Source organism: Pipistrellus kuhlii, unplaced genomic scaffold, assembly GCF_014108245.1.
Source record: "Pipistrellus kuhlii isolate mPipKuh1 unplaced genomic scaffold, mPipKuh1.p scaffold_m20_p_18, whole genome shotgun sequence".
NCBI classification, from domain to species: domain Eukaryota; kingdom Metazoa; phylum Chordata; class Mammalia; order Chiroptera; family Vespertilionidae; genus Pipistrellus; species Pipistrellus kuhlii.
Genome location: NW_023425493.1, coordinates 11,244,450 through 11,265,726, shown reverse-complemented (window position 1 = coordinate 11,265,726; position 21,277 = coordinate 11,244,450). Strand labels below are relative to the sequence as shown.

The window sequence follows — 21,277 nt, the reverse complement described above, 5'->3', positions numbered from 1 at the left end:
GTGGGAACTTAGATGATTGATTTTTGATCTTTCTTCTTTTCTAATATACGCATTCTGTGCTATAGATTTCCTCCTAACCTCTGCTTTCACTGCAGGCCACACATTTTGATAAGCTGTGTTTTCATTTTCATTCCCTTCAAAATAGTTTTAAATGTGTCTTGAGATTTCTTTGATCCCATGTTATTTAGAAGTGTGTTGACCAAGTACTTTGGGACTTTATAGCTATCTTCCTGTTATTGACTTCAGATTTAATTTCATTGTGGTCTGAGAGCAGACATTGTGTAATTTTTACTCTTTTAAATTTGTGAAGGTGTGTTTGATGGCCCAGAATGTGGTCTAGCATGGTGAAAGTTGCAGGTGAGCTGAGAAGAAAGTGTATTCTGCTGCTGTTGTCAGGTATACCCAGGTGATTGATGGTGCTATATAGATCCTTACTGATTTTCCGCCTGCTGATTCTGTCCATTTCTGATAGAGGGGTGTTCAGGTCTCCAGCTTTAATAATGGATTCATCGGTTTCTCCATGTGGTTCTATCAGTTTTTGCTCAGGATTTTGATGTTCTGTTGTTGGGTGCATTACCATTAAGGATTGTTACGATGTTTAAAGTGATTATTGATATAGTTGGATTAATATTTACATTAGCTCTTTTCTATTTGTGCCCTTGTTCTTTGTTCCTATTTATCTTACACTCTTTTTCTGCCTTTTGTAGTTTTAATTAAACATTTTATATGATTCTGCTTTCACTTCTTTCTTAGCACATCAATTATACTTTTTTTCTTGCTTTTTTTTTTTCTCCAGTGGTTGTCCTAGAGTTTGCAATATACAATTACAACTAATCTAGGTCTGCTTTCAAATAACACTGTGCTGCAAATACCTTATAACAAAATATTCCTAATTTCTCTCTCCTGTCTCTTGTTTGGTGTGTGTGTTTATTTGTTTGTCTGTTTTGGTCATTTATCTGGCTAGGAGTCCTCTGTTCTTGGCTCTGTAGTTTTATGTCTGGCATAAATGTAGAGAAATTCTCAATCATTATTGCTTTTCTGTTTCTCGCTCCTCCCTCTGGCTTTCTCATTACCTATATCTGAACTCCTTTTGTGGTTGTCCCACAGTGCTCGCACATTCTGTTCTATTTTTGGGGAGCCCTTTTTCTCTTTGCGTTTCAGTTTTGGAGGTTTCTATTTGACAAAGCCTCAAACTCAGATATATTTTTCCTTAGCTGTGTTCGGTCTCTTAATGAGCTCCTTCAAGTCGTTCTTCATTTCAGTTACAGTGTTTTTGGTTCTTTCTTTGAATTTCCATTTCTCTGCTTACATTATCTACCTGGTTTTATGTGTTACTTTTTCCACGAGAGCCCTTAGCCTATTAGTCATAATTGTTTTAGATTCCTGGTCAGATAATTCCAACATCCCTGAATGTCTGGGTCTGGTTCTATTGCTAGCTCTGTCTCTTCACATTGTGCTTTATTTTTGCCTGTGAGTATGCCTTGCCACTCTTTGTTGAAAGCTGGGCAAGGATGTACTGGGTAGAAGAAATGGGCAAAGAGGCCCTCAGTGAGGTGGTGGTAGGGTGTGAGGGAGAAGAAACATCTGTAGTCCTGTGATTGGCTGCGCCCCTGGGCTGTGCATTTCACATGTCTCTGAAAGAATAAGGAGGGAGGCAGTCTGGGGTCAGGAAGCATCAGGCCACAGAGCAGATCTGAGAGAGGCCGTGCCGTCCCCACAGGGCCCTCTACAGCAGAGATGCCAGTGAGAGGAGTCCTGTCCCTGGACTCAGTCACCTCCTCGCCCAGCTATTGGCAAGTGCTTCCTTGGAAAGCTCAGGTTTCTGCCCTTAGGAAGCTAACAGGAGTCAGCTAACTGCACACCTGCAGCTGGGCAGAGAACCCTTTCTGGGAGCGGAATCTGAGAGGGCACAGCTCCAAGTGCCATCACCTCGCCACTGTCACGCCTTTTGCCTTGGTAGGGAGGAAGTTGTGGCCGGTGTATGATCCGCTCTGTGTGTGGCCTTCATGCAGGAGTGGCCCTGCTGGGGTTTGGTCTGGCTGGAACGACTCTAGTTCCGGTCACTCTCTCCATGGAGCAGCTGTGGGCAAGACGTGGAGGAAAGCCACCTTTTCTGTCACACCCTCTCACTTCTTCCGTGTGAAGGAGCCAGGTCAAGATATAACCTGCCTACTGAAACTGGTTTGGCTCAGTGGATAGAGCGTCGGCCTGTGGACTGAAGGGTCCCAGGTTTGATTCAGGTCAAGGGCATGTACCTTGGTTGCGGGCACATCCCCAGTAGGGAATGTGCAAGAGGCAGCTGATCGATGATTCTCTCTCATTGATGTTTCTAACTCTCTATCCCTCCCTCTTCCTCTCGGTAAAAAATCAATAACAAATATATTTAAAGAAAAGGATATAACCTGACGTATGCACTTATGGCTAGAGGACTGGCACATCCATTCCACCATGTCAGGGGCATTAAGTGCTGCCTGGCTCTCAGCTCCTGATACTCACCAACTCATCACAAGATCTGGTAGCTGCCCCGTGTGCTTCTGTTTCTCACGAAGATGACAGGAGTAATGGACAGAGACAGCAGTACAGGTTACAACTCATTTGGTGACTTATTTAGCTGTGTGATTTCGGGCAAGTCATTTCACATCTAAGAGCTTCTGTTTCCTCCTCTTCCAAGGAAGGTACTATAAGTTCAAATGCGAGTGTGTACCCATTAGATTAATGAGGCATAAGGAAGATTCTGAGTACAAACATGTTGGCATATAGTAAATGCGCAGTAATATTAGATTTTGACTCCTGGTTCTTTATGTCCCTTTAGAAAAATTTCTCAAGTTTCAGAAATAAAACAGATTCTTTATCAGATTTTAAAGCATAGAGGTATATAAAGCAGAAAGTGAAAGCTTACTATTTCTTTGAAGTAACTAAACTATCTTTAAAAAAAATCAGAGCATGTGTTTTATTACAAATATTTGTATATAGGATTTCTATCCATTTTTTGAAATGAAAATGTGAGTCATACTATACATATTATTTTCTAATTTGCTTTTCTCCCCACTTACTGTTATGTTTGGGATATTTTCCTAAGAGCACATATCCCTTTTACTTTCCTTTTTAAAAATCTGTTTTTATTGATTTCAGAGAGAGGAAGGGAGAGACATGAAAACATCAATGATGAGAGAGAATCATATGATCGGCAGCTTCCTGCATGCCCCATATTGGGAACTGGGCCTGCAATCTGGGCATGTGCCCTCATGAGGAATTGAATTGGGACCTCTTGGTTGATGGGTCAGTACTCAACCACTGAGCCAAACTGCCCCTTGATTCTTTTTAATGGCTGCTTTGTATTCTGTTGAATGACTATATCCAAACCTGTTTAGCTCTCCCCCTGTAGATGCATATTCAGGTTGTTACTAATTTTTGATACTTACAGAGAATGCTTCAGTGAATCTCCTTGTATGTATAGTGTTGGTTTTAACTTAAAAATATTTCAAGCTTTCAGAATAGTAGAGAGTAATTTGACCAAAATTTATTTATTTATACCACCTAGATAGTAAATGTTAGTTTCTCACTTCAGATCCTTTTTAAGAAATTTAAATATTACAGGTAACGTTTAGGTCCTTTTTAGAAGTTATTCCCAGAAGTAATCATCATTCTGAAGTTGTATGTCTGTTGTTGTATTTTTACTGCTACTGAATTTTTAATAGTTTTATTGCGTACGTATTTATCCGTACAACATGGAGTGTGATTGTTTTTAATGTAGTTACACAAATTATACCACACCGGTATTTTACAACTTGCACTCTACAGCTGACATTTATTTTTGAAAGCGTTTTATTTTGCAATAATTATAGACTCACAGAAAGTTGCAAAACTAGTACAGAGTGTCCTGTACCCTTCACCTAGCTCCCCTCAATGCTAACATCTTACATAACTATAGCACTGCTAGGCCCTGCACACAAATCCGTGCGCGAGTACTCTCTGCCGCACTGTAGCCCACTGCCCCGCCCTCCCCTAGCTCTCTGCAGCTTGTAGCTCACTGCCCTGCTGCTGATCCCTTGTTACTGTCACGGCGTAATGACTATTTGCATATTACCTTTCTATAGGATATCAAAACCAGGAAACTGACATGTGTAGGATATTGCTAAGTAAACTAAAGACCATATTCAGATTTCATAAGTTTTTATATGCACTGGGTAAACAAAGTTTATTCATGTGTTGATGTGTGCGTAGTTCTATGCAATTTTATTTCATGTATAGCTTTGGATAGCCACCACTACCACCAAAATTCAGACCTGTTCCCTCACCGCCAAGGAACTCCGTTATATACTAGTAACCTCTTTATAGTCACATCCACATCCTTTCCCTACCCCCTGGAAACCATGCGTTATTTTGGTGTTTTGAGAATGATACATAAATAGAATTACATAGAATGAACTTCTGTGATTAGCTTTCGCCAGCGTAATGTCCTGAAGACCCATCCAGGTGCATGTAGCGGTGATTTGTTCCTTTTTCTGTTGTGTGGATATACCACAGTTTGTTTAACCATTCACCCAGTTAATGACAGTTGGGTGTTTCCAGGCTTTAGCTGTATGAATAAAACTGCTTAAAAATATAGACACACAATATGGACATGCTTTAAATCCTCTTTCTTGGTGTTCACTCTCTTCTTATGGGGAGTTCCTCTGTAACTGGGGTTTTTGGTGTGAGCGCTTTGGTTCTCCTATGGCTGAGGCCTGTGGGTGTCCTGGTTGATTTTTCCCAGGCCACATACTATAAGGTTTCCCCTGGTCCTGTAATGGTTTCAATCCAACCATGTGAACAGTATGCCTCGGGCTTCACACTCATATATGGCACAGGCTTGGGGTTCTGATTTCTTTCAGGGAATCCCTTTTCTGCCCAAAGTTTCAGACAGATGGCTAGTTTCCTTTTCACGTCTCTGAGATATGGGGTGGAGCTTTTCCATTCAGTGTTGTTGGTTTTTTTAAAAATTTATTTTTATTTTTATTTTATTTTTTTATCAGGGAAGCCCCTTGTCACCCTAGCAGGAGCATAGGTTTCCCCTCCCACCCCCTACAGCACGTACCTTCTTCCGATAGCCCCTTCTTCTGAAACGCTCCCGAGCTCTTTGGGTTTAGTTCTTACTGATTTCCTATAATGTTCCTGGGACCCAAGGCTTTGAACTTTAATTTTTCTTAAACTTCCTTTCTAAACATTTGTTTTAAGCTTTACACAGCATCACCGTGTGTTTGCTGTAAATGGACAAGCTTCCCCTATTTGCTTAGGACACTTGGATGTCTGTTAGCTCTCTAAATGCTTGTGTGAGGGTGAAAATGAGAGATCCCTGGAAGTGGGATTAAAACAGGAGGCAGAATTAAAACTGGGTAGAAACTGCCAGAGTTCAAGTTCGCACAGTGAGGTTGTACGAACATACACTGATTGCCTAATCCTAGATGCTGCTTCCTTCTTTCACCATTGCCAATATTCAGGGCTGTCGATGGTTTTACTCAGTCTTACGTTTGAACGTTTTAATGAACTTGTACAGAACGTCTATTTTTTGCGGACTGCAATAAGCACTTGATGGGATAATTGCAGAGGAGACCTCCCTGCCTCCCTGCCTCCCTGCCTCCCTGACCTGCCCGAGGTGCCGCCACAGCTGCCCACAGCGGGATGTGCGTGAGGAGCAGGAGGTGACGCTGAGCCTGCCGCCTCCACAGGCACTGGACACAGGCAGGGTCTGAAGTTTGCTGGGTGAACACGTGCACAGCCAGGCCTGCTCCCTGAATTCCCAGGAGAAGAGCAGGCGCACTCTCCTTAGCTGAGGGAGAGCGGAAGCTGGGTCCCTATGTCCAGGCTGCCTGTGTCAGGGTCTCTGGCTTCCTGGTCCCCCAGGCCGGGATGTATGTGAACCAAGTTGTGATCCTTTGTCCTAGAAATAGGCTCTCCAGGCCTTGAAGTTGATGTTGCCTGCTCTACAGTTTTTGCTTTTTTTGGATGTTGACATCACTGGACTCTTCAGACTTAGGGAAAGGTGACAGTCCTACCCTCCTGGCATTCTCTTGCTTTGGAAAGGAACTTGACAACAGGAGCTTCTGCCCCATGTAGCTGGGTTTTGAATTGATGTTGCCTCTTATAAAGAGACTTGAAATACTCAGGACTGTGTCAATGAGGGAATAGACTGTGCCAGAGTAGAAGATCATTACGAGAGGGTTCTGGATGCCACTTGATGGTACGGTGAAGGTGGGCGTGGGGAGAGGGCTGGACTAATGGCCGTTCTGTCACCTTCTGGCCCTGAAGCCCAGTCTGGACCTGGTTCTGGTCGCTTCACCCTCACTTGGGGCCATGGTATTCCTTCTGGCCATCCCTCTCTCACCTGAGGGCTGGGGTCTTGTGGGGGGAGGGTCTTGGTTTGTGGGGTCTTGGCTTTATTTCTAGGAGGGCCATTGTGTATAGGTGTCTGTTGTATTTTAATTTGTTTACCCTAGCCAGGCAGGAGAGAACTCAAAAGTTCCATGATGCCAGGGATCAACTCTACATTTGACTTTGATAAACACACGATACAAGTGATCAGCTAAAATGAGGTCTGAGGATTTTTCTGCAGCGTTTTGTGTGTGTTTGTTTCCTTAGTGACATGATGATGTAGTGGGAAGAGAAGGAGATTTGGAGTCAGACTGACCTGAATCCTCCTCCAAATCAGCACTGCATTCCAGCTGTGTGGCTTTGTAAAAGTTACTCAGCCTCCCTCATCTTTCTCTATCCCCGTGAAAGAGCGTTCCTACCCTCCCCGAAGGACTGCTGGAAGGGTTTGTGGGGCTTTACAAGGCAAGCCTCCTCTCCTTACTCCCTGCTGAAAAATCCTTCAGCGTCATCTTGCTGTTTCTTAGGGTCCATTTAGCATATCCAGCTGTCCTCCCCAGCCTCCCCCACAGCTCTCTGCTCACTCTCAGTGTCAGCCAGGTGGCACTCGGCTCATCCAACCCTCTCTGGCCCCCGAGCCTTGGAACATGCCCTTCCTCTGCCTGCAAGCTTTTGCTCCTCCTCTTGGCTGGGCAGGTTCCTGCCCATTCTCCAAGTCTCAACGTAGACATCACAGCTCCCCTGCAAGGCCTTCCAGCAACCCTGGCCCCACCTAGGCCAGTTGGGCCTCCCTGTCAGAAGCCTCTTTTCATGTACAAATCCCTCGGTGAGCACGCATGCCTCTGGAGATGCTGTTATTGTTTGCCTCCTCCAATGGATGAAGGAGCTCCATGAAGGCAGGAGCAGTGCCCCTCTTGCCTCTTCGACAGCCGTTCCATTGAACACACTGCCAGCACTTAGTAAGTGCTTGATCAGTGTTGACCGAATGACTGAAGAAAGAAGGCAGCAAGCACCTAGTTCAGTGCCTCACACCTAGTAGGTCCTCAATCAATATTGATTTCCTTTCACGTTAACCCCTTTCTCCTCCCCTCTTCCCCCCAAATCCCCCATGAAAGTTGTTAGCCTTGGTCATGGATAATGGACAACTCTTTGTAGCTGATTTGATGATGATGGTAATGTTTCCATGACAACCTCATCACTAATTCTCAGTACTCGAATTTCAAAAATATAGCTGAAGATTTCAAAATAACAAGAGGAAAGAATACAACTTGACGTATTTCCCAGTAGAATAGAAAGAAACCAAGATTGTCGCCCAGTTGCATTTCAATACGGGCTTTTATTTGTAAAGGTCCCGTGTGCTGGTACTCGACTGTGACATAGAGTATACGGTTAATACTTTGTTTCCCCGCTGCCTTTATCTCTGCCATTAAAGAACAAGTGCATCATGGAAAAAGTGCTAAAAATAGAGCCTGCCTGGTTTATGGAGAAGGATGTGTATGACAGGAATTAAGCAATTGTTTAGCTCGGGATGTCTGCAACCCCAAATCAGGCTTTCCTTTATAACTAGAATGCCATTCTCAGCCTCTTGAACGTCCAACTCCCTCCTTTTCTTGAATATGCTCTTCCTGGTGGGGACTGCGATTGTCCTCCCTTTGTAGTCACAAAAACCCACATTGTTTCTAAACAGGGCAGGCTTTTGGAGCTGAACTTGGGAAAAGGGAAAGAGATGCACATACAGGTGCAGAGGGAGGGGTTGTGCCTGGAGTAAGGCATTTAAACAGTAAGGTTTCTCTTGATCACAGAGAGCAGGTGTCTGGGGTAGTTGTGGATGATGGTGATAGAGGTGTTTGTGGCCAGTATCTGTGTCCTGCAATGATCAGCAGAGCCAGTTTGGTGGTGAAGTGGCGAGTACCCAGAGGCCACTGTCAAAGAGGAAATTCTCTTTGTGTGACTCAGGGTCCTTCTGCTGCCATTATCCGGAGCGATAACAGCTAGAAATCCACATGAGACCATGATCTGGAGGTCTCTGGCTCCTCTGACCCGTGTTAGGGCCCCACCTGGCCCGTGGTGGATTGGCCAGGTCTTCAGCCCAAGGAGACATTAGAGTTTGCCCACAACTTTGCCCCGTGCTGCTCCCAGTTCAAGCCGACATCCTCTGCTTCCTGGAGTCCTGCAGCAGCCTCCCTGTGCTTCCAGACTTGCCTCTTCGGTCCTTCTTCCACACTGAGGCCTTCACACAGAGCAATGATCATGAACCTCTCTTACTTCAAATTCTTGCCTTTGCTTAAAGGGCATATGAAGACTTGCCTGCCCCTTTCCTTATATTGAGTTTCATTTCTCAACTTTGGCCTCTCTTGATGCTCCTAAAACACAACTACAAAAAGCATACAGCACCAGGCTTCTCCCACACAGAGCTTCTCCCACACTGAGCTCTTGCACCACCTCTCCAACATGCCCAAGCTCTGTGCACTGTCTGCCTGAGGGCCATCCTTCAAGAGAGATTTTGACAATCAACTTACATCAAAGCCTTTCCTGACTATCTGAGTCAGTTAATGGTCTCTTTTTCTCTGCTCTCAAAGTATTTTTATCCAGGCATCTCTTAGCACTTGTTGCATTGTATTTTAGTAGTTTGTTTGCACATCCCTCTCTGCTCTAAACTCTGGGATTTTTGGATCTTTGTGGGCAACTTTTGGTGTTTAAGAATTCATGGCTGTTGTTATTAAAGCACTTGAGAGTCCATAGAATTGATGGGTCCCTCAAGCTAATTTGTCTTTTTTTCCCTTAAATAAATAAACTTTATGAGTCTTTCTTTCTTCTAAGGACATTTCAGTTCTGTCAGTTTTGGTACCTGAACCTTGAGCAAGCCAAAGCTGTTAGTAAAAATGATGCATTTCATGAGCTATTGCTGGAGCCTTCTTGATTTTCATCAAGAACCTTCTGAACCAATATTTTTCTTTACTCGCCCCAAATACTGGTATTTGGATACTGCTTAACCATTTCTAAGAAAAATGTATAGATTTATACATATATGTGCACAGATCTCTACCTGTTTTCTTATTTGACCTTCCCAGCACCTATCTGGTGTGAATAGTATTGTCTTCATTTCTCAGGTGAGAAAATTGAGGCATGGAGACCTCTCCAGACTGGTTAGTTTTGAAGCCAGGTTTGGCCTGCAAGAGCTGTATCTTGATTGACATACTGTGTTTGCAGCCCCCTCTCAAATGCTTCCCCCAGCCATCCCTTTGTTTTCCAACATGTCCTCCCTTCTCCCACCTCCCTATCTTACATCTACATGTGCACACATGTGTATGGTTCACACTTTTTAATCCACAGTTTATTGTTTGGTGTGTGGGTAGTTGGTTCATCCATTCCAAATCTACTTTAGAAAGAAACTCCTACATTTGTGTAAGTCTGTTCAGGATAGTCTATGGTGCAGTGTAACATCGCAGTTCAGACTTGTGCTGTTTAGTTCGGTGCGCTGTGACCACATGTGACTGTTGAGTAGTTGAGATGTAAGTTATGGGTAAGTTCGCATGAAAAGAGGAATGTTTCCAAGTTCACTGATTTACATATTGATTACATGTTGAAGTGATAATATTTTGGATGTGTTGGGTTACATTATTGGGTTAAGATAGTGATAAAATTAACTTCATCTGGCCGAAACCGGTTTGGCTCAGTGGATAGAGCGTCGGCCTGCGGACTGAAAGGTCCCAAGTTCGATTCCGGTCAAGAGCATGTACATTGGTTGTGGGCACATCCCCAGTGGGAGGTGTGCAGGAGGCAGCTGATCGATGTTTCTCTCTCATCGATATTTCTAGCTCTCTATCCCTCTCTCTTCCTCTATAAAAAAAATCAATAAAATATATATTAAAAAAAATTAACTTCATCTGTATCCTCTTACTTTTTTATGTGGCTACTAGAAAATTGGAAATTACATATGTGACTCATGTTTGTGGCTTGCATGATATCTCCATTGGTTAGTGCTTGTTTAGATTAGGGGCTTTCAAATCAAATTTGGGTTTATCTCAGCTTCACCACTTAATTAGCTTTGTGGTTTTGGGCAATTTAGCCTCCCCAGAGTCATTTTTCTTATCTGTAAAATAAACACCAGTATCTACTTCCCATGGTTGTTACGAGGATTCAATTGTATTTTGCATAGAGAGTGCTCAGCCCAGAACCTGGCATGGGAGCACAGGGAGTTAAAAGCACGGGCGCTGGCATTAAACTTGACAAAGTTTTCAACCCTAGCTGTACTACTCAAAGCCTTTGTGGCCTTGGACCAGTTATATTACTTCCCCAGGCCTCAGTTTCTTCATTGTAAAAGATGGATGATAATAGTATGTGCCTCATAGAATTGTGAGGGTTAAATGTATGTAAAGGGCTTAGCTTACTAGCTCAGGGTAAGGCGTACAGTAAGCACTAACTAAATGATAACCCTATCATAATACCTGGGGAAGGGCATCTGCTGGAAACATTCATGATGTAAAGAGATAGGCTTTTATTTTTATTTCTTCATGACAGTGCATATCATTGGAATATGACTTTAAGATATAACATTCTTATTCCTCGTGGTTATTATAGTGTTCTAAGACTGTCCTTCATATTATGTTTTTGTCAAGAAGAATATTAGCCCTAACCAGTTTGTCTCAGTGGCTAGAGCATCGGCCTGCAGATTGAAGGGTCCCAGGTTTGATTCCAGTCGAGGGCATGTACATTGGTTGCAGGCACATCCCCAGTAGGGGGTGTGCAGGAGGCAGCTGATTGATGTTTCTCTCTCATTGATGTTTCTTACTATCTCTCTCCCTTCATCTCTGTAAAAAAAAAAAAAAGTAAAATATTTTTTTAAAAAGAAGCATATTATTATTTGGGTCTTATTTTATAGCCTCCTCTTTGGCTTTATTTGTTTGGCCATTCATTCATTCTTTCAAGTGGCTTTTGTTAGGCACTTACTATGTGCCAGGCACTGTGCTAAGGACTGATTACTATGTGGTGGTGAGAAGACAAATAACCTGCCTTCATGGAGCTTACAATCTAGTGGGAATGACATCTCTACACAAAAGAAAAAAAACCCAGATACAAGTATTATTATAACTCCTGATGAATGCTATGACCTGGTGATATGATAGAATGTAACAGAGGAAGTGAGGTGGGAGAGAGTAGACAGGGTGGCCTGGAAAGCCTCTAGGGAGGAGATACAACAAGACCTAAAGCTTGACAAGAACCCATTCATGCAGGGGAGGGCCATTTTGCGCTGCTCCAAGGTGGGGGAAAGAGCTTTGGTATTTGTGCAGAAAGCCAGTGGGGTGGCGAGGTTGGTGAGAGTGAAGCGCTTTTGGGTGAAGTTGGAAAGATAGACAGGGGCTAGCAGGTCACATCAGGAATGTACATCTTATTTTATGTAAATTCATTGTAATGAACTGGCGGGCTCTGATCAGGGAAGTGAATGATGGGCATAAGTTGCTGTTTGGTCATGAATTTGAGGAAGGAGAGGTTGGGAAGCTGGTGCCATGCTGCAGTGATGGGGGAGGTGCGCCAGAATGAGTTGTAAAAGTAAAGTTGGAGAACAGTGACAGGGTCCTGAGTTATATGGATTTGGTGGCACAAGCAACAGAACTCCCAGATGGATTAGTTCTAGAGGTTTTCTTAGAGGGAGATCTGAGCTGCCTACCTTTGTGGTACCAGCAGAGAGTGGCATTAAGGCTGGTACCACAAAGGTTAATGGAATGGAACGTGAAGGGGCATCATGGGGTGGAGGATGTAAAGCACTTGAGGAAGGGGAAAAGGGGGAGTTCAGGGCACAAGGGAGAAACTGGGTTTTGGTAGGCGATGGGCTCTTCTCTACAGAAACAGGAGGGAGGGAGGTGGTTGAGAGTGGAGGCCAGTTTGTAGATGTGTGAACATTGGAAGACACAGGAATCTCTATCTGGTTCTGTTTATCCAGTGATTCATAAGGCAAAAACAAAAACCAAGCTAAGAGTGAGGTGTAGCAGAGAACAGCACCTAAGAACTTAGAGTGACATTTTGGGGTCTCTGGTCCACTCTAGCTAAAACCACTTTCCATAGTGACTGTCACTTGACTAAAAGAAGTTTCAGGGTATTTGTAGTTTGGTCCTGCTTCTTTCTGAATGTATGTAGGTATGGCTTGGGGTCTGGGGTAGTTATTCTTCAGGGAGACAGGCTCTGGCCAGTGTGGCTAGTTTGGGACTTGAATTGGGAAGTCCTGGAGAAGGTCCACATGGGAGATGCTGCCTTCACCAGAAGCCAGTTTTCATAAGATGACAGGTTGGCATGTTGCCATCATTCAGAGGTCCTATGCAAAAGCAGTAGTTAATCAAGAGCTGGTATACAATAGAAGAAAAACATTGGATTAGGAAAGTTGGCTTGGGTTTAAGGTGTTGTTTTGTCATCTGCAATAGCACGGTGAGCAAAACCATTTACCTTCTGGCTTTATTTACAATTTGTAAAATAAGAAAAGTGCCAGCTTTCCCATCGCATGAGGCTGCACGAGACATGATGATGTATGTCACATGCCATGGGAGGTAATTCAGGCTGTACAAAGAGTGAGGATTTGAAGGCTTGGACCCGGCAGCCTGGCTTGTACTCACAGCTCTCTGCTTACTCACTGCTGGTATGACTCAGGGTGAGTCAGTCTGCCTCTCTGGACTTCCATTTTCCCATCTGTAGAACCCTCTTCCAGGGTGCTTATAAGGATGCAAACATACAGTTGAGGGATTTGGAAATAAGAGTGCTGGAGAAATGTGAGAGGTAGCCTGATTTTCCTATTCTTCATCCTGGGAGAAGCCCTAACTCTCTTTTCTCTCTAGAATCAATCTTAAGATGAATGTTCTTTGGCCTCATCAATAAGGGCCTGCAATGAGCATTTCCCATGAGCAGGGCCTGGGGTTGGGTGTTGTAGGGGGAGGCACAGTGAAAGGGTGAACAGTGACGTTACTGTGGGTGAAGGAAGTAGTATCTGTATTTGGGGACTCACAGGCTTAGGGGTGTATAGGACAGACACAGGCCCACTCTTAGAAAATGCATCCTGGATGGACTGCAAGTTGGCTGCCTTTGGAAGCTTCCAGTGGACAGGACTCATCCAATTGAAGGAGCTAGAAGCACGTGCTCATACTGATGTGTGACAGAAAGGAGGCGGGGGAGAGGATGACTGTGCTGTGTCTCCATGTCTGGTGAGCTGTTTCCAGCAAAGCTTTACAGCATCTCTGAGCATCTACCAAAAGACAAACTCCTTATTGCTGGACGCAAGGTGGGCATGCCACCTAGACTCCCTCCCTTTGGAGGACACTAACCATTTTCCAGATAATGATATGCTGAGTGATCCCGAGGAACCTCTCCCTCCCAAGGATGGCAGTTGAGGAGCTCATCAGAGCAGCGCTGTTATCTGTTGTCCGGTCTGAGTCCATTCCCACCCAGGAGGAAGGTGGATCAGACTCCCAGGAATCTTTCTCATCAACGCATTAGTCATGTGTCACTGCGCTCTAAAAGGGCTGTTGGAGTCCGATAGTTAACTAGATGCAAAATATTCTTGGTCAGAGAATCTTTTTTTTTTTTTTTTTAAAGAAGATTGTTTTTCTTAAACAATGAAGAACCCACTCCATGGAATTTCTACCTTCTGTTTGCCATGGATAGTTGCTCAAGAGTTAACACGAGAGTGAAATATATAGGGTCTCAAGTCAGACTGGAAAAGCTAGGTCTTAGGGGGATTATTCATAGCCTTTAATATAAAGGTTTGGAGAGAGAACGTGTCTCGTTTAGCTCCATCAAATATCCTAGCATCCAGGTCTGCTCCCAGAATACAGATAACCTATGGTCTCAGTGTGAAAGGCTGCATCTTTTCCTGTCCCCAACATCCCTCCCTGTGTAGCTCACACCTCTGTTAACCCCCTTTCAACACACATTGTAGGAATAGCAGCAGGGAGAGAGTCTGCGGTCAGCCTGGCATTTTGGGGTATTCTGGAGACACGATTGATCCAGGCCTCACTCAGGCAGGCCTCAGAGCATCCTGGAAAGCATCAGAACGGGAAGTTCACCTAGAGATAATTGTGGATTATATCAGACTGTCACAGGGTCAGGCATTTTCCTCTGAAAGGCCATTTCCTCCTGAGGGCTCCTTACCAAGAACCATGGAGCACCAGGGGACTTTGGTGTGCAATCAGCAGGTGGCTGCCTCCTGTGGGTTCTTTTGAGTTCTTGTTGACTGTCATTCAGACTGTGTTTTGTAAACATACAATAACCCCCCTAAGTAACTCACCTCCCTTTCCCCTGCCCTTTCCTTAACTGAATGTGCAGGTCCCCTTTCTTACTTGTAATTCATCTGTATTCAGTTTATTTTTAAAAAAATTAAACTTCTCATTGTGAGATAACTATACACTGAGTGGCCAGGTTATTCTGGTCTCTGGACGCATCAAAATCTGGGCATTCAGTGTGTGTGTGTTTGTGTGTGTGTGTGTTAGAGGCCCGGTGCATGAATTTGTGCATGAGTGGGGTCTGGCCAGTCTGGCCAGTGGGAGGGGACATGGGCAGTTGGCCCGCCTGCCTGCTGGTCGAAATCCTGGTTGAGGGGACAATTTGCGTATTAGCCTTTTATTATATAGGAATTACGAAGGATAGACACTGAGTGGCCAGATTATTATGCATTGAGAGATCATAATAATTTGACCACTCAGTGTAGATTCACAAGCAGTTGTAAGAAATAATACAGAGAGATCCCATGTGCTCCTTATTCAACTTCCTTGATGACAGTTTCCTGCAAAACCGTAGTCTAATATCACAACCTAGATACTTACATTGGGAGAGTTAAAATATAGAACATTTCTATCACCCCGAGAATATCCCTTGTTGCCTTTTTGTAGCCACACTCACTTCCTTCTGCCCTTCCCCCTACCTCTTAAGCCCTTGGCAACCACTCATTTATTCTCTGTTCCCATAATTTTGTCATTTTAAGGATGTTATGTAAAGTTTATATACAGTTATAGAAGGTTATATAAATTTCAATCTCGGGAGACTCATCCAGGTTGTTGAGTGTATCAGTAGTAGTTTAAATCCTTTTAATTGCTGAGTAACATTCTATGATATGGATGTACCACAGTTTGTTTAACCGTTTCTTGGTTGAAGGACATCTGGGTTGATTCCAGCTTTAGTTTGTTAGGAATAAAGCTACCATAAATATTCATGTGCAGGTTTTTGTGTGAGAACACAAGTTTTTATTTTTTTCTGAGTGTAATTGGTGGCTCATGTGGTAGTAGTATATTTAGTTGTTTTCCAAACAACAAAACTCTTTTCTTCAGTGGCTGTACCATTTTATATTGTTCATAAACTAGATAAGAACAATGTAGTTTATCTGCATCCTTACCAGCATTTATGCTGTCACAATTTTTTATTTTAGCCATTTTGATGGATATGCAGGGATTGCTCATTGTAGTTTTAATTGGCATTTTCCTAATGGCTAATGATGTTGAACATCATTTCATGTGTTACTTGCCATCTGTATGTCCCCTTGGGTGAAATATTTGTTTATGACTCTTCTTCATCTTCTCATTGGATTTTTTTTATTGTTGAGTTTTAAAATCCTATGTTGTAAATTATTTATTCTAGATACTTTTTTTTGCTGGATATGGAAAAACAAATATTTTCTCCAAGTGATAGGTTGTCTTTTTATGCTCCTAACAGTCTTTTGCAGAGCAAATATTTTACATTCTGATGAGGTACAATTTATCAGCTTTTTCTTGTGTGGATTGTACTGAGAACACTTTGCCTAGCTCTAGATCCTGAGAAGTTTTCCTATTTTTTTCTAAAAGTTTTATAGTTTTACATTTAAGTTTTCAATTTATTTTGAGATAATTTTTATATAAGGTATGAGACTTATATTGATTGAATCTCTCTCTTCTCTCTCTCTCTCTTTCTTCCTCCCTCTCTCTCTCTCTCCCTCCCTCCTTCCCTCTCTCTCTCTCTCTTTCTCTCTCTCTCTCTCTCTCTCTCTCTCTCTCTCTCTCTCTCTCTCTCTCTCCCCCCCCCCCCCATAAATGTTCTTTCCTCCACAGAATTGCCACTGAATAGCTTTTTGCACCACTATAAAAAATCAATTGAGCATATTTGTGTGGGTCTATTTCTGGGTTCTCTAGTATTTTTAATTAATCTATGAGTCTATTCTTCTATCAATACCACACAGTCTTAATTACTGTAACTATAGATCAAGTCTTGAAATTGGCTAGACTGATTTATTCTACTTTATTTTTCTTATTCAAAATTGTTTTTAGCTATTTCAGTTCCTTTGCCATTCCATAGAAATTTTAGAATAATCTTGTGTATCTTCAAAAACAATTACTGTCATTTTGATAGAATTTGTGCTAAACCTCTATATTAATTTTAGCAACACAGCATGCCTCTTCATTTATTTATATCTTCTTCTTTTTTTAAAATTCTCACCTGAGGATATTTTTCCCCCATTGTTTCGCAGATTCCCAGAGAGAGTGAAAGGGAAGGAGGGAGGGGGAGAGAAACATTGATGTGATACACATAGACCAGTTGGCTCCCCCACAAGCCCCAACTGGAAGTAGAGAGTGAGTCTGCAACCCACGTATGTGCCCTTGACTTGGAATCATACCTGCAACCCTTTGGTGCATGGGCTGATGCTCTAACCACTGACCCACACCACTCAGGGCTATTTATATCTTCTTTGATCTCTTATCAGCATTTGGTGCTCATTTCCTAGTGTATAGAAATGCAATGATTTTTATTTGTTTATCGTGTGTTGTGTGACCTAGAAGTTTATATGTAAAATTCCTTGGGGTATTCTACCTACAGCATTATGTTATTTGGAAGTAGAGATACTTTTATTTCTTCCTTCCCAATCTTTATTTTTTTGCCTTGTCACAGCGGCTGTGCTATGGTGAAGAAAAGTAGGGAAAGCTGGTATCTTGCCTTGCTCTTGGTCTTAGGGGGAAAGCCTTTAGTCTTTCACCATTAAATAGGATGTTAGTTTTAGGGTTTTGTGTGTTGTTTTTTTGATAGATACTTTTTATCAAGTGTAAGAAGTTTATAGGAGAGCTCTGTGCACGGGTGGGAGGGGTAGAAACAATCCCCACACCCAAAGGTGCTCACTGGACACCTAGCTTTTATTTGCTCGTTTGTCTACTTGTTTATTGTCACCTTTTAAGGCCTGGGACAAATTATAGTGGGCGCAGGGGTATTCAGATTATTTTATATCCACTAACAGGACTTTAATCTCTAGAGGAAAAAATAAGTTCCAGTGACATAAGAGGAAGTGTCACCTAAAGTTTTATAAGCATCTGTAGGTGGCTCAGAAGCAGCTAGGCTGGGGATGGGGGTCCCTTCCAGCTTAGCCTAGCCTCTGAAAACAGCTTTTGGTGATACTCTTTGGAACCAAGCTTCTCTAGACTTCTTCATTCACTGAATCTACTTCATTCAAGACCTGTCGTTTAGGGAAATATAACCTTGATGTGGAATGGCATGGGTTTTAATCCAGCTGGAGCAGTTTGGGATCCCGGTTCTATTTTTCCTAGCGGCGTGACCTTGAAGTTCATTGATTCCCTTAAAGACAGTCCCGTAGTGCCTACTCTGGGCCAACTGCCAAGCGGGGTTTTTGGAATAAAGTAGTAAGTACCTTTCGTTGTTCTATTTCCTTCATTTTCTAGCCTCCAGCAAGTTTAGCTGGTTTTACTTCAAAAATATATCCAAAATTGGACTACTTTTCTCCATCACCCCATCTTTTTCTCAGGGCATTAGAATACGTTTCCTGACTGTTCTTTCTAATCCTCTGCCTCAATTCCTTATGCAGCAGCCAGGGTGATCTTTTATAAACATGCATCGGGTTATTCTCTGGTTTAAAACCCTCTGGTTATGCTCAGATGTACTGAGGAGAAAATCCAGTATCTCTCCATGACCCACCAGGTCTTGCATGGTTTGGGTTCTGCTTCCTCTCTGAACCCATCTAGCACCCTTCCCCGCTCATTTCGTGTGCTTCAGTCACCTCAGACTTCTTTCTTTTCCCCAAAATGCCCGGCTTGTCTTATCCTGGGTTCATTACACCAATTACGCTCTCTGCCTTCGGATAGTTTGAATGGCTGGTTCCTTGCTGTCATTCATATGTAAGTTCAAACACTCTCCCTTTCCTAATCCTCAAGTCACATTCTATCGAATCACTGGGTGTTCCACACCACTTCTTATTTAGCTCTTATCACAATTTGGAATTTCCTTGATTTGTCTACTAGACCGCGCTCCATGAGTGCCGGAGCCATGCTGTTTCCTTCGTTACTGCATGTCCAGTGTCCAGAACAGTTCCTGGCACAGAACACTACATATTTGTTGAGTGATGTTATTTTGTTCCCTTGAGCCTCAGTTTCTCACTTGTCACAGAGAATAGCAACTGGCTAATAAAACGAGGTTGTACTTAGAATGAAGGGAGATCATACATGTATGTTAAGTATGTATTACAGTGGTAGGCACAGAGTAAAACAAGTAATAGTTTGCCGTTGTTTCATTGTGATTATTTATATTATAATGTTCACTTCCTTCTCCCATACTCCTCTAGGATCTGTTACTGCATCCAATGACCCATCTGGAGCGTCGTGATGATTTGTCAGTGACAGATGCTTGCCATGAAACCCTAACTTAGTTCTCTCTTGGTCGTGCTTTTCTGTACAGGTCCTGCAGCTGGGCTCAGACATCCTTCCCCAATACAAGCAAGAGGCACCAAAGACTCCCCCTCACATCATCTTACATTACTGTGTCTTCAAGACCACGTGGGATTGGATCATCTTGATTCTAACCTTCTACACAGCCATCTTGGTCCCTTACAACGTCTCCTTTAAAACCAGGCAGAACAATGTGGCTTGGCTCGTTGTGGACAGCATCGTGGACGTCATCTTTCTGGTGGACATTGTGTTGAATTTTCACACCACCTTTGTCGGACCCGCTGGGGAGGTGATTTCTGACCCCAAACTCATCCGCATGAACTATCTGAAGACGTGGTTTGTGATTGATCTCCTGTCCTGTTTGCCATACGACGTCATCAACGCTTTTGAGAACGTGGACGAGGTTAGTGCCTTTATGGGTGATCCAGGGAAGATTGCTTTTGCTGATCAGATTCCACCACCCCTGGAGGGGAGAGAGAGTCAGGTACATCCCTCAAATCTCAGACCTTGTTGTCATGTCTTTAAAGTTGAATTAAATGTGGGGTGGTGAACAGAAGAGTAATTGATGGGTGGGAACTAGCATGATAGTGTCTGGCACAGAGGGAGCATGCCCGGTAGCTATCCTTACCCACTGTTCTTGCCTTTGGAGGTTCAGGGGTTCTGCATGCCAGTGAATGGTGTGGAAGAGACCAAAGGCTTCCCTTTCACTCCACATGGAGCGCATGCCATCTGCTCAAGGGAGGCAGGGCTGCAGAAACAGGCATGCATTGCCACTGCACTGCTGAATTTTCCGCTCTGTATGCATTTGCTGAATGTCTACTTATTGATTATGCTAATTATGGGGACTTTCTATCATCTATTGCTGACCTTTGGCTGTTTCATTTTAATTAACTCCTAGCAACAAGGATGCTATTTTCTCCTAAGTTTGCTTGCTTATTTATTTAATTAATTTTGGAGGGGGAGGGGTAAATGTTGGGGAAAAATGAGTTGCTTCTTTGCTAAACTGATTTTTGGAGGTGACTAGTGGCATTCATTTGTACTTTCCCTGGCCTAAGTTTGCTGAGATAGTCAGGCTGTGACTAAGAGGAGTAATGTTGTTACTAGATGACACTGCTATTGGATGGTCAGTCCTGCGGGCCATGGCAGGAATGAAAGAAGAAAAAAGCCCCGCAAATGTGTTAGAATCAGGACATGCTTACACAGTCAGTGAATGGATGTCTGGGACATGTAGCAGGAAGAGGCCACTGGGCTGGTTCAAGTGATTTCCTCCTTTGAAAAAGCGAGGATGCCAAGTCATTGCAAAGGAAAACGTCAGATTCCTATCTAGTTTGTGTCCTACAGGAATGGTTCTTTCTTTTTCCGGCTCCTTGGCTGACACTCCAGATGGATTACGATAAAGCAGTTCATCTAGCAAATCTTCGGCCTCCGGCAGCAGTGGACCCTCAGTGCCTGAGGCTACAGAGGGTCCCAGAGGTGTCAGTCTGGCCGTGCTGTTTGTTAGCTGGGCCGGTAATTTAGGGTGCCATTAGAGGCTGAGTCAGGCAAGGAACACTCTAAAGGTACATGGCTACTGGGGTTTAGTCTTGAGATAGTCAGAAAGGAGCAGCCTGCCAGGATAATGAGGCCTGAGCAGGGACTCCATGTCTCAGTGGTGGCATATGATGCATCTCTGCCTTCAGATCGGTGCCAGCAGTGGGTGAGGGCTGGGGCTCTTCCTCTTTGAGAACCCAACCGCTGTACCTACCACGTCTCCTTCCAGGAAAGAGGAACTGGAACTCAGATCCTCAACTTTCATTGCTACTTCATAATGTAATTCGGCTACTGTTAGTGAATGTTTTCCGATGGTCTTGAGCAACCCTGCTAGCGGTTCTCAACCTATGGGTCATGATCTGCTGCTGTGACCCACAGGTTTGAGAACCGCTGCTGTAAGAGCCTAAGACCATCGGAAAACACAGATATTTACATTACGATTCATAACAGTAGCAAAATTACATTTATGAAGTAGCAACGAAAATAATTTTATGGTTGGGGGCCACCACAACATGAGGCACTGTATTAAAGGGTCACAGCATTAGAAAGGTTGAGAACCACTGCTCTAGATTCAGAACAACCCCCGCTTTTATCTGTGTGGTGTGTTTTAATAGACTTTAAAATCCCAAGGAATAATTCTCCAGATGGCTTGTGTGGATTTTGTAGGGGGAGTAAATGAGTTGAAACTGATCATTTACAAGAACAAAATCACCCCTAAGGTGAATATG

At 43.3% G+C, this 21,277-nt stretch overlaps 1 protein-coding gene across 2 annotated transcripts in view; it reads left to right on the top strand.

The window, feature by feature from the left end:
• The window catches only part of KCNH1 (potassium voltage-gated channel subfamily H member 1), a 253,120-nt gene that overhangs the window by 40,873 nt on the left and 190,970 nt on the right, over positions 1–21,277 (top strand). The window contains exon 6 of one of the 2 annotated variants that reach the window (XM_036442598.2): positions 19,030–19,503. In XM_036442598.2, the coding sequence (XP_036298491.1) occupies positions 19,030–19,503 (474 nt within the window). The remainder of the gene's footprint in view (positions 1–19,029; positions 19,504–21,277) is intronic. The other variant, XM_036442599.2, reaches the window with a different exon arrangement.